Below are 16,955 nucleotides of genomic sequence, written 5' to 3' on the forward strand. Positions count from 1 at the left end.
CCCCGCCCTCCCTCACCTTCGATGGTCTGGAAGGTGTCCTGCGCTCGGCCCAGTGGCGTGCGCAGCTTGGAGAGGACGGTGAACTGCGCCGCCTCCCACACGGCCCACTGCCACAGCACCACCTCCGTCTTCAGCAGGCCGCGGGGCACGCCCCCGGCCCCGCCCCCGCCGGCGGCCGGGGGCGGGGCCTCCCCCGCACGCTTCTCCAGCCGCTGGCAGCTGTGGTACAGACGCTCCAGCCACGGGTCCTTACTGCGGAGACCGACACGCACACAATTATTATGCAACCACTTCATATCGGATGCTTTTGTGTACATTCTCTTTGTACCTCGAGCTCCCTCCCTCCGCCCAACTGAAAGGCGGTTCAAATCTAACCTCCTCTAACCGTGGTAAACACTAGAGGCCCTCTTCCCAAGTCCCCGGGGGGTACCAAGCTACCTGGGCCTCTTTGGCCACGACCGATCTGAAGCCTTATCTCCCATAGAAGAAGAATCCCATCGTTTCTGCAAAGACGCCTGGACAGTTCTGCCTGATAGTTTGCCGTCAAGAGCGCACCGCCATCCTCAACATCCTCCAAACACGTCACACTCGAGGAGGACCTCGGCCTGCAGCTCTGTGCTCACCCCCCGCGGTGCACGGCTCCGTACAGGATGAAGCTGATGATGTCGCTGAAGTCCTGCGGGTGCAGCGCGCCACTCGGGGAGCGCCCCATGTGGCGACGGATGGTCATGGAGATCTCCCCCATCTCTGGGTGGCTGTGGTTACTACGTGAAAAGAAAGAAGAAATACACAAAACATCAGGAACATTGAACAAAGCTCCAAAATCAACCCTCTGCCCCCATTGGCCAGCAACTCTACCCTTCGATGGACACTACGTATTGATTGGACTAAAACGGTTTGGTGCTTTGCTACCTCGTGGCACCCTTAAGGAGTCCTTATGTTTATTATGGGAGGTCTCACTTGTTCTTTGCGCTTTAAGACCCTGATCGAGGGCTACACACTTAAATTACCCCACACCGTGTACACCCATCTGATATATGCGCTGTCTTATGAAATTGGCATTACAACAAAGTTAATGCGGCAGAAAAATAAAACCGACAGAAGTAAAGGAGAAACGTAATTGCATCTGTGATTCTGTAGCATATAGAACACCCTTACAGAGAAATACAATAGTATGTGTTCTATGGACTCAACCAAAGCCCTAGCACACACACATAACTTATAATTGAGGTGGGATATCAGTCTGGCAAACATATCGAATGAATGGGTGGTGGAATGAAATGGCCACAGGTCATGGAAACGCTCCTGACTGTGTGTGTAACATATTACCCGAGGGCCACACTCAGGGGGATGGTCCTGAGCAGCTTGCCGTAGGCCTGCCTCACCCGGACCATGGAGTGAACCAGCTGGACTCTGCACACATCCACACACCTGGGGAACGAAGCACAGTCACACCACCTCGGCTAGAACCACTTCCACAATAAAGAGCTGGGTGCATAGGCTATTACAGCAGCCACACACATAGGAGGTCAATCAGACCTGAAATTAAATGAAATGATATCTTCTTTGTCAATCAGGAAGTCAGTATGTGGGGGACGGAGTGTGTGTGTGTGTGTGTGTGTGTGTGTGCGACATATGTGCGTGACAGAGTGCTCGACAGTATGTGTGCATGCGACAGTATGTGTGCGTGCGACCGTGAGATTGTGTACGACAGTGTGAGTGACAGTGTGACAGTGTGACAGTGTCAGTATGTGAGTGACAGTGTGTGAGTGACAGTGTGTGAGTGACAGTGTGTGAGTGACAGTGTGAGTGACAGTGTGAATGACAGTGAGTCTTTGTGTACCGCTGTAGTAATTCAGTGGACAGGGATGCAGAGAGAACCTGCAGACTGTTGCAGCTCTGGAGGCAGACAGTGGGTTCATCATTCAGAGCTGTCCAGACGCATGGAGAGGGGAGGAAACATTCGTAAAAAAGACCAACACTCCCAATTTCTAATACATTGAATATACTTTGTCGAGCGCGACAACGGGCAGAGCGATGCCACTGCATCCAGACAACACAGGTCTTTGAAAGTGTAACTTCATTGTCATTTTTAAGATCTGTACGACTGCACATTTTGAGCGTCAGGGTTTATTCATCAACTCAGTATTAAGCGATGCCATCAATATCTTTATCAATTCACAAAAGCCGAAAATACCATAGCCCTCCTTTCATGTTGTGCATTGAGCTTACCGTTGGCCAGCACGCCTTTGCAGAACTTGTGGAAGGAGTTCAATGAGAACAGGGGCGCATAGGTGTCAGTTTTCTTCATCAGCAAAGAAATCTCCTGGGCCCAAGTTAGCAAGAGCTTCCTAAACACGGCAAATAAATACAAGGCTCAGATTGACAATAGATTGGCAGTTCATTTTAAATGTTTTTTTAAGTGAAAAAGAAGCTTCTATGCCCGATAGCAAGGTATGGCCTAACTGATTTAGTGGGAATGTGTGTCGTAATTTCCAAATTTTTAAAGATGAGACAAACTTCTACCAGTAATCGATCATGCGCACTACATTCAGAACATCACGTGACTTTTAGTGAACAGGGCAGTCAACACGGCACCGGTTGAACATGACTTGTACAATATGGACTTTAATAAGGTACAGTCAAAACGTGTTCTCAAAAGACCTCTTCTATGACTGTTCTATTCTGTTAGCTGAATGAATATGACCATGCATACCCTGAACACTGCGAGTTGTGCGTATATACCTGGCCTCTGGGTAGAGATGCTCCTTGGACAACAGGGAGCCCAGAAGGCTCAGGAGGGTGCTGAAGTGTTTCTTTGTCGCCGTGGTGACGGTGCTGATGACGGCCCCGTCGAACAGGGACGGGGATGAGGTGGACAGGCTGGCTGAGATGAAGTGGTCGTGCCTGCAGACAATCAGCAAGACGCACAGAGTGTTTGCAGAGCTCCACATATCGCCAGGAACCTTTGAATACCGATACTTGGCTCGTCATTCGTTTCTAAACTATTACCGTGTTGTTAATAGTTGTTCAAATATTTACCATTGCCACAAAAAATGTATGCTTTGTGACTCAAGCTATGGAAGTTTGAGACTACAATTACTGGAAATAAATAGTAGACGTGCACGTTTCCCTCTCGAGACATTTTCTAGCACAGATAAAGGAATTTTGTGTCTATTGAACGGCTGCAGTCGAAGAGGTACACAGTGCAGGAATAATGTCTCATTTGTTTTAACGAGTGTGTGTGTAATAGAGGGTTACCTTGTGCAGTGGGAATAGAGCGTGTACAACACAGAGTACTGGACCGCTGGGTAGTGGACGGCCAGCTCACAGTGAACCAGGGGCAGGTTCTGACTGAGCAAAGCAAACACTGTGGGAGACAGAGCCCACATCTAAAAACCACAGAAGGTAGTAAGGTTAGGGATGACACGTTTGAACAAGTGCAATAAAATAATAAGAACTGATCACGGATAAAATAGATAAAGGACAGCTTGAAGAGTAAAAAAAGACAGAAGGTAAAGAGTGAAAAGATATCAGTCCTATCTAGGGATGCACCGAGATGAAAGTTCTTGGCCGAAACCGAATATATTGAAACAGTTGGCCGAAAGCCGAAAGCGAATACCGAATGTGGCTTTTGCTGTTTTTCATTCATTTTGTTTTTATTATTCACCATTGCATAAATCAAACAATTAAATGTCCTTTTTAAACTTTTTTGTCTTGCTTTTCAATAAATAAAAAAATTACACATGTATACATACATACATACACATACATACATATATTTTTAATCAAAGATAAAATGATCGGTGTATTTTTTTCGGCTTTTTTACTCCTTCGGCCGAAACCGAAAATTATGTTTTGGGCCATTTTCAGCCGAACATTTTCGGTGGCCGAATATTCGGTGCCTCCCTAGTCCTATCTGTTGAACATCGAAGCTAAGAAAGACTCAAGGCAGAGGTCCTCTCAGTGGGACAGTAAGAGCAGTGTGCATGAGCCAATAAAAGCTGTGTGTTCACATGCTGAAGAAAGGGGAACCTTCAAATCACCCTCAACATTTTCTACTCTTTGCGAGTTCAATGTTGTAGACCGCATTCATTTAAACATAATTTACAACACGGGTAAGAAGCAGCAGTCTCTTGTATTGGAAAACAGCTGAGAGCGATGATTTAATGGTTGTTTTTAATGCAATGCATCGATAGTCTTCCATTACTTCCCATTTCACCGAGACACTATTCGACTAACCAACATACAAAGCTGCACTCTATATGTAGCCATTTAAAAATGGGGCTGAAGGTTAGATTGAAAAGCTACAAATTGTGTGGAGTTCTCTTTGAAATTCCGTAGCCCTCCATGAGCTAATAGTGATACACTAAGACAGTGTCTGGCAGTGGATCGCTAACGTGGTAGAGAAGTGATGACACTGTATGTTTGCCTGGGATTGACAAACCATGTGTTCGACAAACAATCTCGACACACACACACACACACACACACACACACACACACACACACACACACACACACACACACACACACACACACACACACACACACACACACACACACACACACACACACACACACACACACACACTTTCAAAATCGAGCCCTTTCTACCCTCTCTCTTTACAGCTCTCCAATCTTCCCTACTGCAGCCTCAAGTGAAAAGCGAGCGCGTCTTACCCCGATGAGGGAGTTCTTGGTGTTGCCGATGGTAGTGAGGGCGCCGAGGTCGAAGATGAGGGTGAGCTCGGCCCTCTCTGGGGGCAGGAGCACAGAGGCGAAGGCAGGGTGCTGGATGTCAGTGGAGGGGGACGGGGCGGGGCCGTCCTCCAGCGGGGCGAGGAGGCTGTCCACGCCGCAGGACATCTCTCCCAGCACCAGCTTGTAGGCTGCCTCCAGGGTAGGGATGTTCTTCAGGCTCAGCAGCGCCTGGTACACGCCGTGCGTGGCAGCCATCACCTGCAAAGACAAAAAGAAAACGCGCAAAATTAAACCTCGAGTGATCTAGTCGTACGTTTGACAGGAAAGGAGGAAAACGTGGCTCTGCAAGGAATCGACTTCTTTATTCACATGATTGAAACGGCGTTATAAGAGAAGCTTAGAGAGGGCCGGACTCACCTCTTTCTCCCGGTGGAAGCGAAGCTCCAACAGTTGAGAGTTTGGTGCCAACAGTTTCTCCACAAATGACACGGGTAACCTGGTGTTGATCTGGTCCACAATCTGCAAAACAGGCAAGTTCAGGACTCGATTCGGTAATGTCTGGATCCCCAGCTCCAAGGGCCTTGAGGGTACGTCCCCGTCCTCACCAGGGTGAGGAGGCCCAGCACGGCGAGGCTGTAGTCCAGCCCACAGCCGTGGCAGGCGGCGAGCTGGTCCAGGCCGTAGGCCAGCACCACCTCCGTCAGCGGGGCCGAGGGCTCCAGGCTGACCAGGAGCACGCTCACGCACTCGTTCCCCGCCGTGAGCACCGCCTCGGAGAACAGCACCTGCCGGGCGGTGCTGACGCAGGACAACACCCTGTTGAGGATCTGAACGGGGGGGGGGGGGGAACGGAGGAGAGGTCAGTGGGAAGGCAGTCGCTACCGGCTGGGTCAGCATCCAGCAACAAGCATCAACGTTAAAAATGATAATTTGTCTGTTTCCCCCCCTCTGACTGAGTTATGTTCCCATTCAGGGCTCAGAGTTGAGCTTTTCTTTTCTTCCTTGCTCCACCGTCAGTTAACCGTTAACGCCACATCGACACATGTAGGGCCACTCAAACACAGGCCTGCTTGTTACAGAATGGATCTGGCCTCAGGTAACAGTTTGGCCCTCTAACTCTGTAACTTAGTCGTTGGTTTAGAGTTCAGCGTCTGGTGTGCGGTCCTCCCCGCCCTCAGAGGGGTGGGCGTCCTTACGTCGGACACGTATTCCTGGGTGATGGGCGGGCCCCGCGTGGGGCTGAAGCGGCCCCCGATGCTGCGCACCACCGTGCTGAACACGCGCAGCAGCGCAGCCAGCTTGGGGAGGGACACCGTGGGCGGGGGGACGTCCTCGTCCGGGGCCTCCCCAGAGCCCACGTGGCTCAGGTCCTGGGGGGAGAGGAGATATACCTCACACTGACTGGGACGGATCACAGTGCTCCTGAGATATTTTAATAATGTTGTCGTTTTCTGAAGGATTATTTGGTTCATTTGAATATTTCGGCCAGCCGTACAAAAACATACGCACCAAAAAGCTTTTATACTAAACGGTGATATAGGAAAATCTATTTAGAAAGCTTTTATACTAAGTGGATTTAAATACAACCCCTACAGAAAAACTGAAACCTTATGGATCAGAATTAATAGTGGCCTATAAAACAGCTGGTGCTTGCAGAAGATAACGCTGTTTCACCTCTGCATAGGCTTCCATGTCCTCCAGGAACTGCCCCAACAAGGTGGTGGAGAAGGCGAGGTCTGCAACCCAGAACTGCTCCAAACTCTGCAGCCAGCCTACGGCACAGACACAAGTAAAAGGGTTATCTTCTACTACATCAAGTAAAAAGTACTAAGTTAATGGTAACCATTAATGGTTCCAAGATCGGGGTGCCATAAAAACATATTGGACAATACCAACGGACCTGAGACGTTTGTGGTGAGCGACTGCTTCTGTGTGTGGTCGATGTGCCAGCCTACCAGGATATCAACCGTGTCCTGAAGAGGATGGAGTCACCGTTAGTCCATACATTGAGGGGATGTGTTACACTGGATAGCATCTAAATGAAACATCTAACGATTCTGAATGCTTTGGGGGTATCGCAGGTTGGCACCCGGTTAATTCATTTGTGGGGGAGTTTGAGCACGGCGCAAAATATAAGACTACGCTAGATTAAAAAGCAAGTAGAATCAACCAAAGGAAACGCCCCTCGTGCTAACAGGAGTGATGAGGCTGCGTCTCATCACTCCTGTTAGCAGCTGTAACATCAGTCATAATGTTACACACCCAAGGAACCTCAAACTCTAGAGGAACAATTGTGCTTCGGCTGTAACTGATGAATGTCAGGTGTCGGTCTTAAGGCTCCTCACTCTGGACATTGTTATCCTACGTGTTGTGGTGGCTGCTCAAAGACGTTGCATTTCCAAGGGAGTCTAGCTGCAATCTCATCAATAACTTTGCAATTTTCCCCACATTTAATAAACCAGGGATGCCAACGTGCATGTGGGCGCTCAGATCCCCAGAGGACAGAGCTCACTGCAGGCTACTCACCCTGAAGTTGGTACTGAAGACGTGTGGGTAGGCACGGGCCACCTGCAGAATGCACTTGACACTCTGACACAGCAGCTCTGGTGTGTCCAGGTTCTCCAGGATGGACTGCAGACTGCTCATCACAAGCTGAAACAGGCACCCAGATAATCAGCCAGTGAGTGTGAACGACAGACCTGAATGAGCAGGTTCTAACAAATGACACTAATGGAACCCACAGCGGCTTTAAAGACGATAGGCCAACGTCGTCCTACCTGCATGACCTGGGTGAAGGCCTTCCTCTCCCCGGCCGCCTCCAGGCCCCGCTGCATGGCGATCAGGTACAGCAGCTTCACCTCGTCCCGGCTGGAGCCGCTGAACTTCAGGAAGAGCCACTTGAAGATGCGCTCGGCCTCGTAGCTGATGGCTCCACACAGGAGGCCCAGGCAGGCCGCGGCCTCCTGCCTCATCTCCCACAGCAGCTTGCTGCTGCAGAGACGGGATGGGGAACAATATGGGCTACCACTTTAACGAGGGTCCGTGTCCCCTGAATGGGAGACGCAACATTGGATCATGACAGAGCTGTTCAGACGATAGGAGCCCGCCCACAACACACCAGAATTGATTTGTTAACATTTGTTTCTTTCAATATGCAACTGAAGAATTATCAATTTAATGAACGTCAAGTCTAGATGACGGAAAGTACCAAGGGAAAGAAGTAAGAACTTGTTCCAGTGAAATCCAGTGATAAAGTAAGCCTAGCATTCAATTAACCCAGCTGCACGCATCTGAGGATCTTTCACCAAACATTACGTCATAGGGCCTTTAGTTTCAGTATCCACTTCCATTTCACACGGCTAGCGGTGTGCGATATCGATACGGTGAAAATACAATCACAGCTCATTGCGAATCACAGTAACACGATACTGCTCATCCTCTACACATTCGTATAGTTCAAGATGTGAAACAGTCATATTGAACACCCCTAGCCTAGAGCTTTGACCCAAACACAAATGGTATTCGAATGTTTTTATCTTGGGTTCCATGGATGTTAATAGTACCATCTCTTACCTTTCATTCAACACTTCATTCAGGGTACTCAAGGTGGTTTCCATCTGTTTCACCAGGGCCTGTCATGATTAGGTATTAAAAGAGAACTGCGTAATCAACAAACATTGTATTCCAATCCAGTAAGTACACCTATCAATAAACCCATTTCTTATTAAAAAAGCAAGAAATCCATCTCATCAGGAGACATCATGGTATTCCAATTATTGTACGTCGTTTTTTATTTAATGTCTGCGTCCGAGTGAGGGTTAAGCTTCCCGGACACCTATAGCATAACGCTAAGGTGTGTGGCGAATTTTGTACTCAACATTCATCATTATAAAAAAGTATTTAAAAAAAACCAGTATCAAAGTTCTGAATTGCAACCATGTGGATAACACGCCCTCTTTCCTAAGACTCTCAACCCAAAACAGATTTTTTTTAACTGGCTCTTTAAAAAAGGCACTGAGTCATGTAAAATGGATAAGGGGAGATTTAACCATCAAGTTGATTTACCACAGACGAGGTGGCTGAACTCACCCCTTTGTTCTCACTGTGGCTGATGAACTCCTTCAGTTGTTTGAGGGTTAGCAGCCTGCGCTCCCGGTCATCCTCACGGGAAACGCGGCGCAGCAGGTTGGCCAGTCGCGACTCCTCTGTGTGAGGCATGCCTCGGTCTGCGGGGACACAGACACAGGAAGACATTTAGTGGCACTAGTTGAGACTGTTACCACGGTTTGATAACAGAGACCGCCGTTGCCTTTAAGCTAAAGCGCCTGGACTGAATCTAAAAGGAAAGGGCTGAAAACAAAGACCATAGAGGTTTAAAAAACAGACCTGGCCTGACAATGAAAAGACCAACATGCCAGTGTTTTGATATTCCAGTGAGCAGTGTTGAGTCAATTAGTGACTAAAAGAAAAAAGCACTCTGAAGGAGCCCCAGCTTTCAGCGGCGGGGAGGGGAGGGGCACCAGGCCACCATGCACGGAGCAGTAAGTGGTAGTAAGCAGTAGTTAATAAGTGGCAATAAATAAAAAAACATAATGCTCGTGGGGACATGGTTTTGTGGTCGGATAAGAATAACATGTAACATTTGGACAAGTGTGCTATGTGTTGTGTAATCCTAACACTGCCCACACCTTAATAACACCCTCCCTTTGGGGATACTCTTCCTCACCAAGGATGGGCGTCTGTTCAGAATGGATACATCTACATAGGGCTGGGCGATACATCGCTATTTGAAACATATCGATATTCTTTTAAACGAGATATGAAACGAGATGCTATCGTTAACATCGATATAGGTTGAAAGTACAGCATATTTTATCCAACAACAGCAGTTTCAAACCGCGACTGCTGCCTGCTATTTCGTAACTCTAGTTACGAGTTGGAGTGCGGCAACGGCAACTATGTTATTGCGTCAACAAATATCTATAATCATCTTATATCGATATTCTGCTTGAAGATATCGAGATATGACTTTTGGTTGATAACGCCCAGCCCTACATCTTTATACACAGGCTCTAGCGTGCTTTAGTCCCCAGAAAGAAATTAGGCTGGCTAGACACTTGGTCCTTTTAATTGCTTCATAGTTTCTGATTTAATAATCATGGTTTGATAGATTAGAGTCACGAGAACGTCAAAACTCCTCGTTCTATTTGGTTGACTACAGCCCTAGCCCCATCCTATATTGGCTAGGGATGCACCGACACCAGTACCCTGACCCGATACTGTGCCACCCAAAATCACTTAAGCAACGGGATGTTGAAGTCAAATTACAAGTTTTCTTTTTTACACGGTTAATTTGTCCTATGGGATCATCAACATAGTAATCAATGCCGTTTACTTTACCGTTACTGAAATAAGTCCCCAGTTTAGAGAGGACAGGGGCACTGACGGCGCGGAACAGATAAAAGCATCATGCTACGGTGTGTGGATGGTAAAGCCTTGTCTGAGCATCGATTTATTTAATACCAGTGCCACCTATAGCATATCGCTATGGTACATGGCGCTTTGACTCACTCACTAAAACGCTCATACACAACGACGGTACTGTAGAAATAACACAAAGCTGCTGTAGGCCGTAACCATGGCAATAATGGGGCGGGATTTTTTAACTAACGTTATTATTAAGTACTCATATCGGTACTTGTATTTGTACTTAAGTGGGATCGGTGCATCCCTAATAATTGCAAAGTCCAATGGCCAGTTTGAAGGCTGTCCACAAAAGCCTGAGCCATTAAAAATATATACATACACATGAAAAAACATAACTAAACAGTTATAATAAAATAAGAAATCAGTTATTCAACACCTCAATATATTCATACATGTCAGTTAAAAGCACATTACCCTGTGATTTCCTCATGTCCTTGGAAGTTAAAGCACGGTTTCCATGCTGAAAAGGAGTCAAATCCGCGTTCACGTCATTGAGCCTCAACTCTTGCCCCATCGGCTTCCAACCAAATGTAGTATCACAGCCACCTCCACCAGCTTCATGTTCACCTGGAAGAGGACAAGGGACGCATTAGGATAACACTGGCTCAGGTTATTGGGTTCATTCCTCACCGTTCAAAACCGAGAGGGAATAAGGACGATCATATTGGTTCAATATTGAAATAAAGATCAGTTTAAATCACTTAAATAACATCTACTGTCCGTCCAACCAGTTGTGTTTGCTAGACATGCATCTCACCAGATTCTACCAGGGTAAATACATTTAAAGCACCAAAAAAAGAAAGCAATAAACTAATTTATGCAAAATGATGCCCCAATTCTAAAATGCTGTTAAGGGCTTGTACATCGCATCACAATGTCTGACGGCCATTAGGGGACAAAGTATCATAGGTTTTGTTAGGTATATCAGTAATGGTGTTGTTTTTTAGTAGTTAATCTTGAAAGGATTGGTCATTATGGGGATATTTGGGGTTTTGTGAGACATGGCAAAACAAAGCATAGGTTTCAGTCTATTCACATCGTTGATATGGGATTTTACAGTACTACAAATCTATTGACTTCATCAATGCCAATAGAGGGGAGAAACACACATTTAACACGCATGCATGACATTTCCTATCATTGTAAGGACTGTTTTGCTCACCCTCCCGATCAAGTGAATCGGTGGCTGCGTAGGCATTGCTGTGTAGCAACTGCAAAGAGTCGGGGCTGTCAGAGGGCACCACGTTGTACAGGGCTGCTGGGCCAATGTCTTGAGAAGCACTGTTTTTCACAACCTCCTGACTGGCTGAGGCGCTGTCAAGTCTTAAAAGTAGAGACATGCATGTATATTGACATGGGTAAACACCAGCCCAAATGTGAGATTAGGCTAAAGCCTTATAGTAGATACACCAACACCAAACGTGTGAGGAAGAGAATGTGGTAGTAGCCTATGTGGCCTCTATATCCATGGCATGTGGGTTTGCGAGCATAAGAGCACCTGTGCGACTGAATGACTACTGTCATGACTACATAGGAAGCGGTGCAAACTGTACACTTTTCACACGACAATGTGCAAAATCAGAACGTAGCTTCGGAAGTAAGTGTGTGTGGTTGGAGGGAAAGGGTGGCTTCAAAAGTTGATAGCCTGTTAGCTAAAATCACAAACGGAAGTGATTACAAAATTGTGAATAAACGACAACAACGGGTCGGGTTTAACATTTTGTCTCGATGAGTGTGTGTGGTCTTTTTCCACAAAATGGTTAATTACAATTAAAACTCTATTATGAAATGCCTTGGTGTGTGGCTACCTCGCATAAAATGGCTAGTAGTTACACTGCTAGTTATATCAGCTAGCTACTCTCTGGCTATTAGCTAAATGCAGACTGCCTTCCCGATAGCTCGCCATGGGAACAACGGCTAGTTTAAACACGTTTTCATTTAAAACTGAAACTATGATCGATATGATCAATACAGGAGGGGACGTGACATCGAGAGGCAGCTGGGTTGACAAAGAGGGTGCATGTAAACGACCAGCCCTGACTAAAAATCCTGCTCACATATCTGATGTCTGACTCGTGTAGACCCACGATTGTTAAATATTAATACTGCGTGAGGGTGGTTATGATATTGGAAGATGAAACGGTCGTGTTCACTCTGGTAGACATGCATGCTAAACGATGCTAGCTAAATGAAGCTATGGGACGTTAGGCCGATCGAATCCCCGTTCTATTTTAAACAGACTCGCCGATGGCGCAATACCAACCTGGGCTGCCAATCATTCCAATTTCGGTGCAGTTTGTGGGCGCTGCTAAGCCGAGACCCAGGGGCTTTACGGCTCATTACCTTAGAGAGAACTGCATGACCCGCTGTCAGCGGTAACTCGGTACTTCTTGGAGCTTAATTCCAATAGACGTGAACTTAACGTTTATGAATACGCATGAATATAAAGTAATGTTTTGTATGGAGTCGGCCTTTTCCCCCTTTCTCTTACACCCACTCATTCTTCTTTTTTTTAGGGTAGTTTACAACGTGGTTTTTATAACAGCGCCCTCTCTGTTGGGTATGGCTATGGCTGAGGATGTATTTTTAATTTAACAACGTATCTTGCTGGTACTGACGCTTACACTTACACACACATACACGCTCGCTCGCACGCACACACACACACACACACACACACACACACACACACACACACACACACACACACACGCACGCACACACAAACACGTACACACACACACAAACACACACACACACAAAAAATGGAAAGATCTGTGCCAATTTTATTGAGTTTTCCAACCCTGCTTGTGTTCAGAAGAGTGTGCCCACTATCCCTTAAACGTATTGATACATAACCTAACACAAAATAAAATGGACAGTTAAAAAAAAAATATATAAGATAAGGCCACTGTCAACGTACCTGCAACTGGATAAGTTATCTGGTATCTGGTAACTGTGAAGGTACTGTTTCTTCTGTTCACTGGAGCAGTTTATGTCCTTTAAGACCATTCATGCCTGTAATAATAGAAAGCAGATCTGGTAATTATAGGTATGAACTTGTGACCCTGACAATCCAAAATAGGACCTCAGTCAAGTTCTGGTTTGATACAAGGCCCCTGTAGCCCCCCTGTGTAGTCCAGAGAGCTCCAAAAGAACAGATGGACTGGTAAAAGGCCTTCGACTAAAACCTCTGTGTTTCTAAATGCATTTCAAGATTTAGGTAGATATGTCTGCATCTTGAGCTGGGCGGGGCCACTTCAGGACAGTGACGGTGACATCAGCCTCCCTGTGTGCTACTTGCCAAATCGAAACAGAGATCAACTTGGGTTATAAGGGGAGCCTTTGGCGTGAGATGTAGAGTGACACATGCTTGCTTAGTTTGTTTGAACACCAAACACTGCTGCCTTCTGAATCTTGAGGTTTAGCAGCAGTGCACTTTGGTAGTCCGGCCAGTAAAGCACTGTAGTAGTCCAGCCACGAATGACGGCGCCTGAACCATGAATGGACTCCTCGGTCAGGTATCAAGTCAAGCAGGCTCTGTTGGCTGGATGGCCTTATATGTTGACCTCATATGTTGGAGCTCTGTCTTAGACAGGTACAGCTGAGGGGACAGGACTTCACCCAAACAGAGTTGTCTGAGGGGTATTGCAATACATTCAGAGAAGGAGAAGACTTTTGGCGCCAGTGACAGATCCCATTGAGGAAGTATATAGCACCAAAAGGAGAATGACCTTTATGTCAAATCAGTTTCCCCCTCATCCCTCAAAGACACCATGTAGGACTATCTTATAGATTCTAACTACCTGTACTGTACTCCCAGTGATACCAAGACCAGAAAGAGTTGACAGTAGGCTCGGTCGGCTCACAGTATCAAAGGTCATGATAAGTCAAGCGGAACAGGAACTGATAACTCAGTCGTTCCTGTCGGGTCGTTAAAGTGGTTAAGGCGGAGAAAAAGTTTAAGAAAGACATTTATATTTATGTTAAGTTCCTTATCAGTAAAAGGTCTTAGCGGTGGCGTCTTAGCTGCCGCAAGGTTAAGAGAAAGGTTGCCCTGAGGTTTGCCCATGGAGTTACCCAAGCTGTCAGAGGCGGTCATGAGGTTAGGACAGAGTAGAGTGCAGCGATAGCGGCAATATTTACAGACAGTTCAAACTGCTGCTGGGGGAAGGGTTGAGGACTGAGCTGGGGGAGGGCTGCCACAGGGTTCAAAGGAGAGCCAACAAGGAGAGCCTTGAGAGGAGGGTTACTGAGATGGAAGTCAAGAAGTTAACAGATGTTTGTAGGGTCGATTGGTACAGTTATATGTACAAAAGAGGGCCAGTGGGTTTGCCTGGGTGCAGAAAGCTTTCAGGACAAATAAGGCTAAGGGGGTTAGGTAATCACCAACCTGTCCAACAGGATGTTGAAGTCATCCGTGATCACCAGGAGAATGCCGTCCTCTGGCCTGGATGACAGCTGCTTGTGAACTATGTTCAACAGGGAGCAGAGAAGGGTGAATTAACAGGATCGAACACTGACCAAACCTTGGTCACAGAGCAATGGTCCCACTCACTTTGAGATACGGCAGCGATCACTGCTTCATACGCACATAGATAATAAATTGCGGCCTATGACATCAACTCTGTTTCTAATTTGTGGGAAAGATGCACGATCTACCTCATCAGTCCAGGATTTTCAGTCTACATTGGTCTGATACGGAAAAACTATGTCAGGGCCCAACCAAGCTAATTTCTTTGCAATAACATAGTTGATGTTGCAGGCTTCGACTATTTCGCAACAGGTGTATGAAGCAGTACTCTCCTTCTGTTTGAAAATAGCCGAGCATTAAGGTTCCCCTTTAAATTGTTTTTAGTGCAATTCCTAGGATACATTTGGAGAGTACTGATACTATATGCCCAGGAGACAGATGCAACATGGTCAGAATTTGCTGATTGTGAGTAATGACAGAGCTGTCCAGTTCCTCCGCAAAGCTGTCCAGACGGCTGGTGGGCGACAGTCACAACAACGTTAAAGTCATTGTATGGTATTCAAATACTGATTGAATATTATTGCAGAGGGAGCAGAGCGGAATGAATCTTTAGGCTTAAGAGATAAGCCATCCTGGGCCCCTCCCTGTCCAGCTTGACAAGAGGTGTGAGGGAAATAGACGAGAGTGGCTCTACTTAAAATTGTTATAAACATGAATGACACCAGGCCATTGGATTGAAGAGCATTTATCCCTTTTCTGTGGGTGTATGGGTGTTGGTATGATTGGCGAATTGGTCACTATGATACTGTTTATAAATGGTTGCCAAGGAGCCCCCCAGCCAGGAATCAATAGTGTTTACTTGGAATGTAGTCACTCCAGAGTTACTCGTCTGAAATGTTATTTCCAGGAGTTTTGAAATGTGAAGAGGGCATGACATAACCATAAAAGGTCCAACCCTATGATTTCAGTGTTGGAGAAGCCTATAAACAATGACATAATCTGCAGCTTGTGTAAACTTTGAAGTGACTGGAAAAGTGCAGGAAATTTGTAATGGGGAAAAACAGGGAAGAGAGAATCATCTTGAGGAACACACGTAAAGTTTAATTGATGGAAAATAAACTTTTTTTCATTGATTTTTATTTCAAGTAGTAATGATAGTAACACGTTTAAAACCAAACATGGATATATTTTTTTGGCAATGTCTGGACAACAAATCCATGTTCCATTTGATTTTCCTTCTTAACTTGTGCTGGCAGTGATTGAATTTATCCATCTCAGTTGCTTTACTCTGTTGCATCTGATGAACGATGGGAAGGAGATGCTCGTGACTGAACATCGTTTGGTGGGAGGGCTTAGGGCAGTGGGACACTTTCTTTCTGCAGTGAGTGTGTGCGTGTGTTTGTGTGTGTGTGTGTGTGTTTGTGTATGTGTGTGTGTGTGTGTGTGTGTGTGTGTGTGTGTGTGTGTGTGTGTGTGTGTGTGTGTGTGTGTCTGTCCGTCTGTGTGTGCTTAAGTGAATGCACTTGCATTTGTTTGTGTTAAGTGAGACAGAAAATGTGTGTTTGTGTGTGTGTGTGTGTCTGTGTTTGTGTGTGTGTGTGTGTGTGTGTGTGTGTGTGTGTGTGTGTGTGTGTGTGTGTGTGTGTGTGTGTGCGTAATTTTTGAGTGTTTACAGGCATGTTTATGCGTAAAGTGAGAGAGCTAGAGAGATAAAGAGAGGGAATCTGTGTGTGTGTGTGTGTGTGTGTGTGTGTGTGTGTGTGTGTGTGTGTGTGTGTGTGTGTGTGTGTGTGTGTGTGTGTGTGTGTGTGTGTGTGTGTGTGTGTGTGTGTGTGTGTGTGTGTGTGTGTGTGTGTGTGCGTGTGCATGTGTGTGTGTATGTGTGTCTATCTTTGTACATGCATGTATATATGTTATGTGAAAGACGTATGAGTCAATAAGTGGAGAGAGAGAAAGCTGAGGTCCTCCCCAAAGAGTCTGTGATAGAGGACTCAAGTTGACTCTGTTCATTAAAAGCCAGCAAGAAGAGACAAGAGAATGGGAAGAAGAAGCAGGAGAATGAGAAAAGAAAATACGCTGGGAACAGCATCTCATATATAGTTACTTCTTGTCAATCAATATCATTATCAGTCTGCAGGCATTTATTGATTTCTATAGAGAATGTCAACATGCATTCCAATAACAATGGTAGACAGAACTTCATCACAGTATGTTACTATGGGCCCAAGGCATCAGTTTTAATTATATAATTAGAGGGTTTAAGACATGAAGAATTTTAAGGCCAAGTTAA

General features: G+C 46.1%; 1 protein-coding gene across 3 annotated transcripts in view; it reads right to left on the reverse strand.

Moving 5' to 3' along the window:
* The window catches only part of smg1 (SMG1 nonsense mediated mRNA decay associated PI3K related kinase), a 41,638-nt gene extending 28,927 nt beyond the window's left edge, over positions 1-12,711 (reverse strand). The window contains exons 1-20 of one of the 3 annotated variants that reach the window (XM_060045983.1): positions 12,535-12,711; positions 11,354-11,514; positions 10,606-10,758; positions 8,794-8,930; positions 8,278-8,336; positions 7,482-7,695; positions 7,231-7,356; positions 6,605-6,677; positions 6,379-6,476; positions 5,901-6,074; positions 5,310-5,531; positions 5,122-5,223; positions 4,684-4,962; positions 3,262-3,392; positions 2,746-2,907; positions 2,233-2,351; positions 1,844-1,931; positions 1,330-1,431; positions 624-764; positions 17-252 (exon numbers count right to left, since the gene is read on the reverse strand). In XM_060045983.1, the coding sequence (XP_059901966.1) occupies positions 17-252; positions 624-764; positions 1,330-1,431; positions 1,844-1,931; positions 2,233-2,351; positions 2,746-2,907; positions 3,262-3,392; positions 4,684-4,962; positions 5,122-5,223; positions 5,310-5,531; positions 5,901-6,074; positions 6,379-6,476; positions 6,605-6,677; positions 7,231-7,356; positions 7,482-7,695; positions 8,278-8,336; positions 8,794-8,930; positions 10,606-10,758; positions 11,354-11,514; positions 12,535-12,551 (2,794 nt within the window). In that variant the 5' untranslated portion in view covers positions 12,552-12,711. Of the gene's footprint in view, positions 1-16; positions 253-623; positions 765-1,329; positions 1,432-1,843; positions 1,932-2,232; positions 2,352-2,745; positions 2,908-3,261; positions 3,393-4,683; positions 4,963-5,121; positions 5,224-5,309; positions 5,532-5,900; positions 6,075-6,378; positions 6,477-6,604; positions 6,678-7,230; positions 7,357-7,481; positions 7,696-8,277; positions 8,337-8,793; positions 8,931-10,605; positions 10,759-11,353; positions 11,515-12,454 lie in introns of all 3 variants that reach the window. The other 2 variants (XM_060045982.1, XM_060045984.1) reach the window with 2 other exon arrangements.
* Between the last annotated feature and the right edge of the window lie 4,244 nt (positions 12,712-16,955).

This window comes from Gadus macrocephalus, chromosome 2 (assembly GCF_031168955.1).
Source record: "Gadus macrocephalus chromosome 2, ASM3116895v1".
Classification (NCBI taxonomy): domain Eukaryota; kingdom Metazoa; phylum Chordata; class Actinopteri; order Gadiformes; family Gadidae; genus Gadus; species Gadus macrocephalus.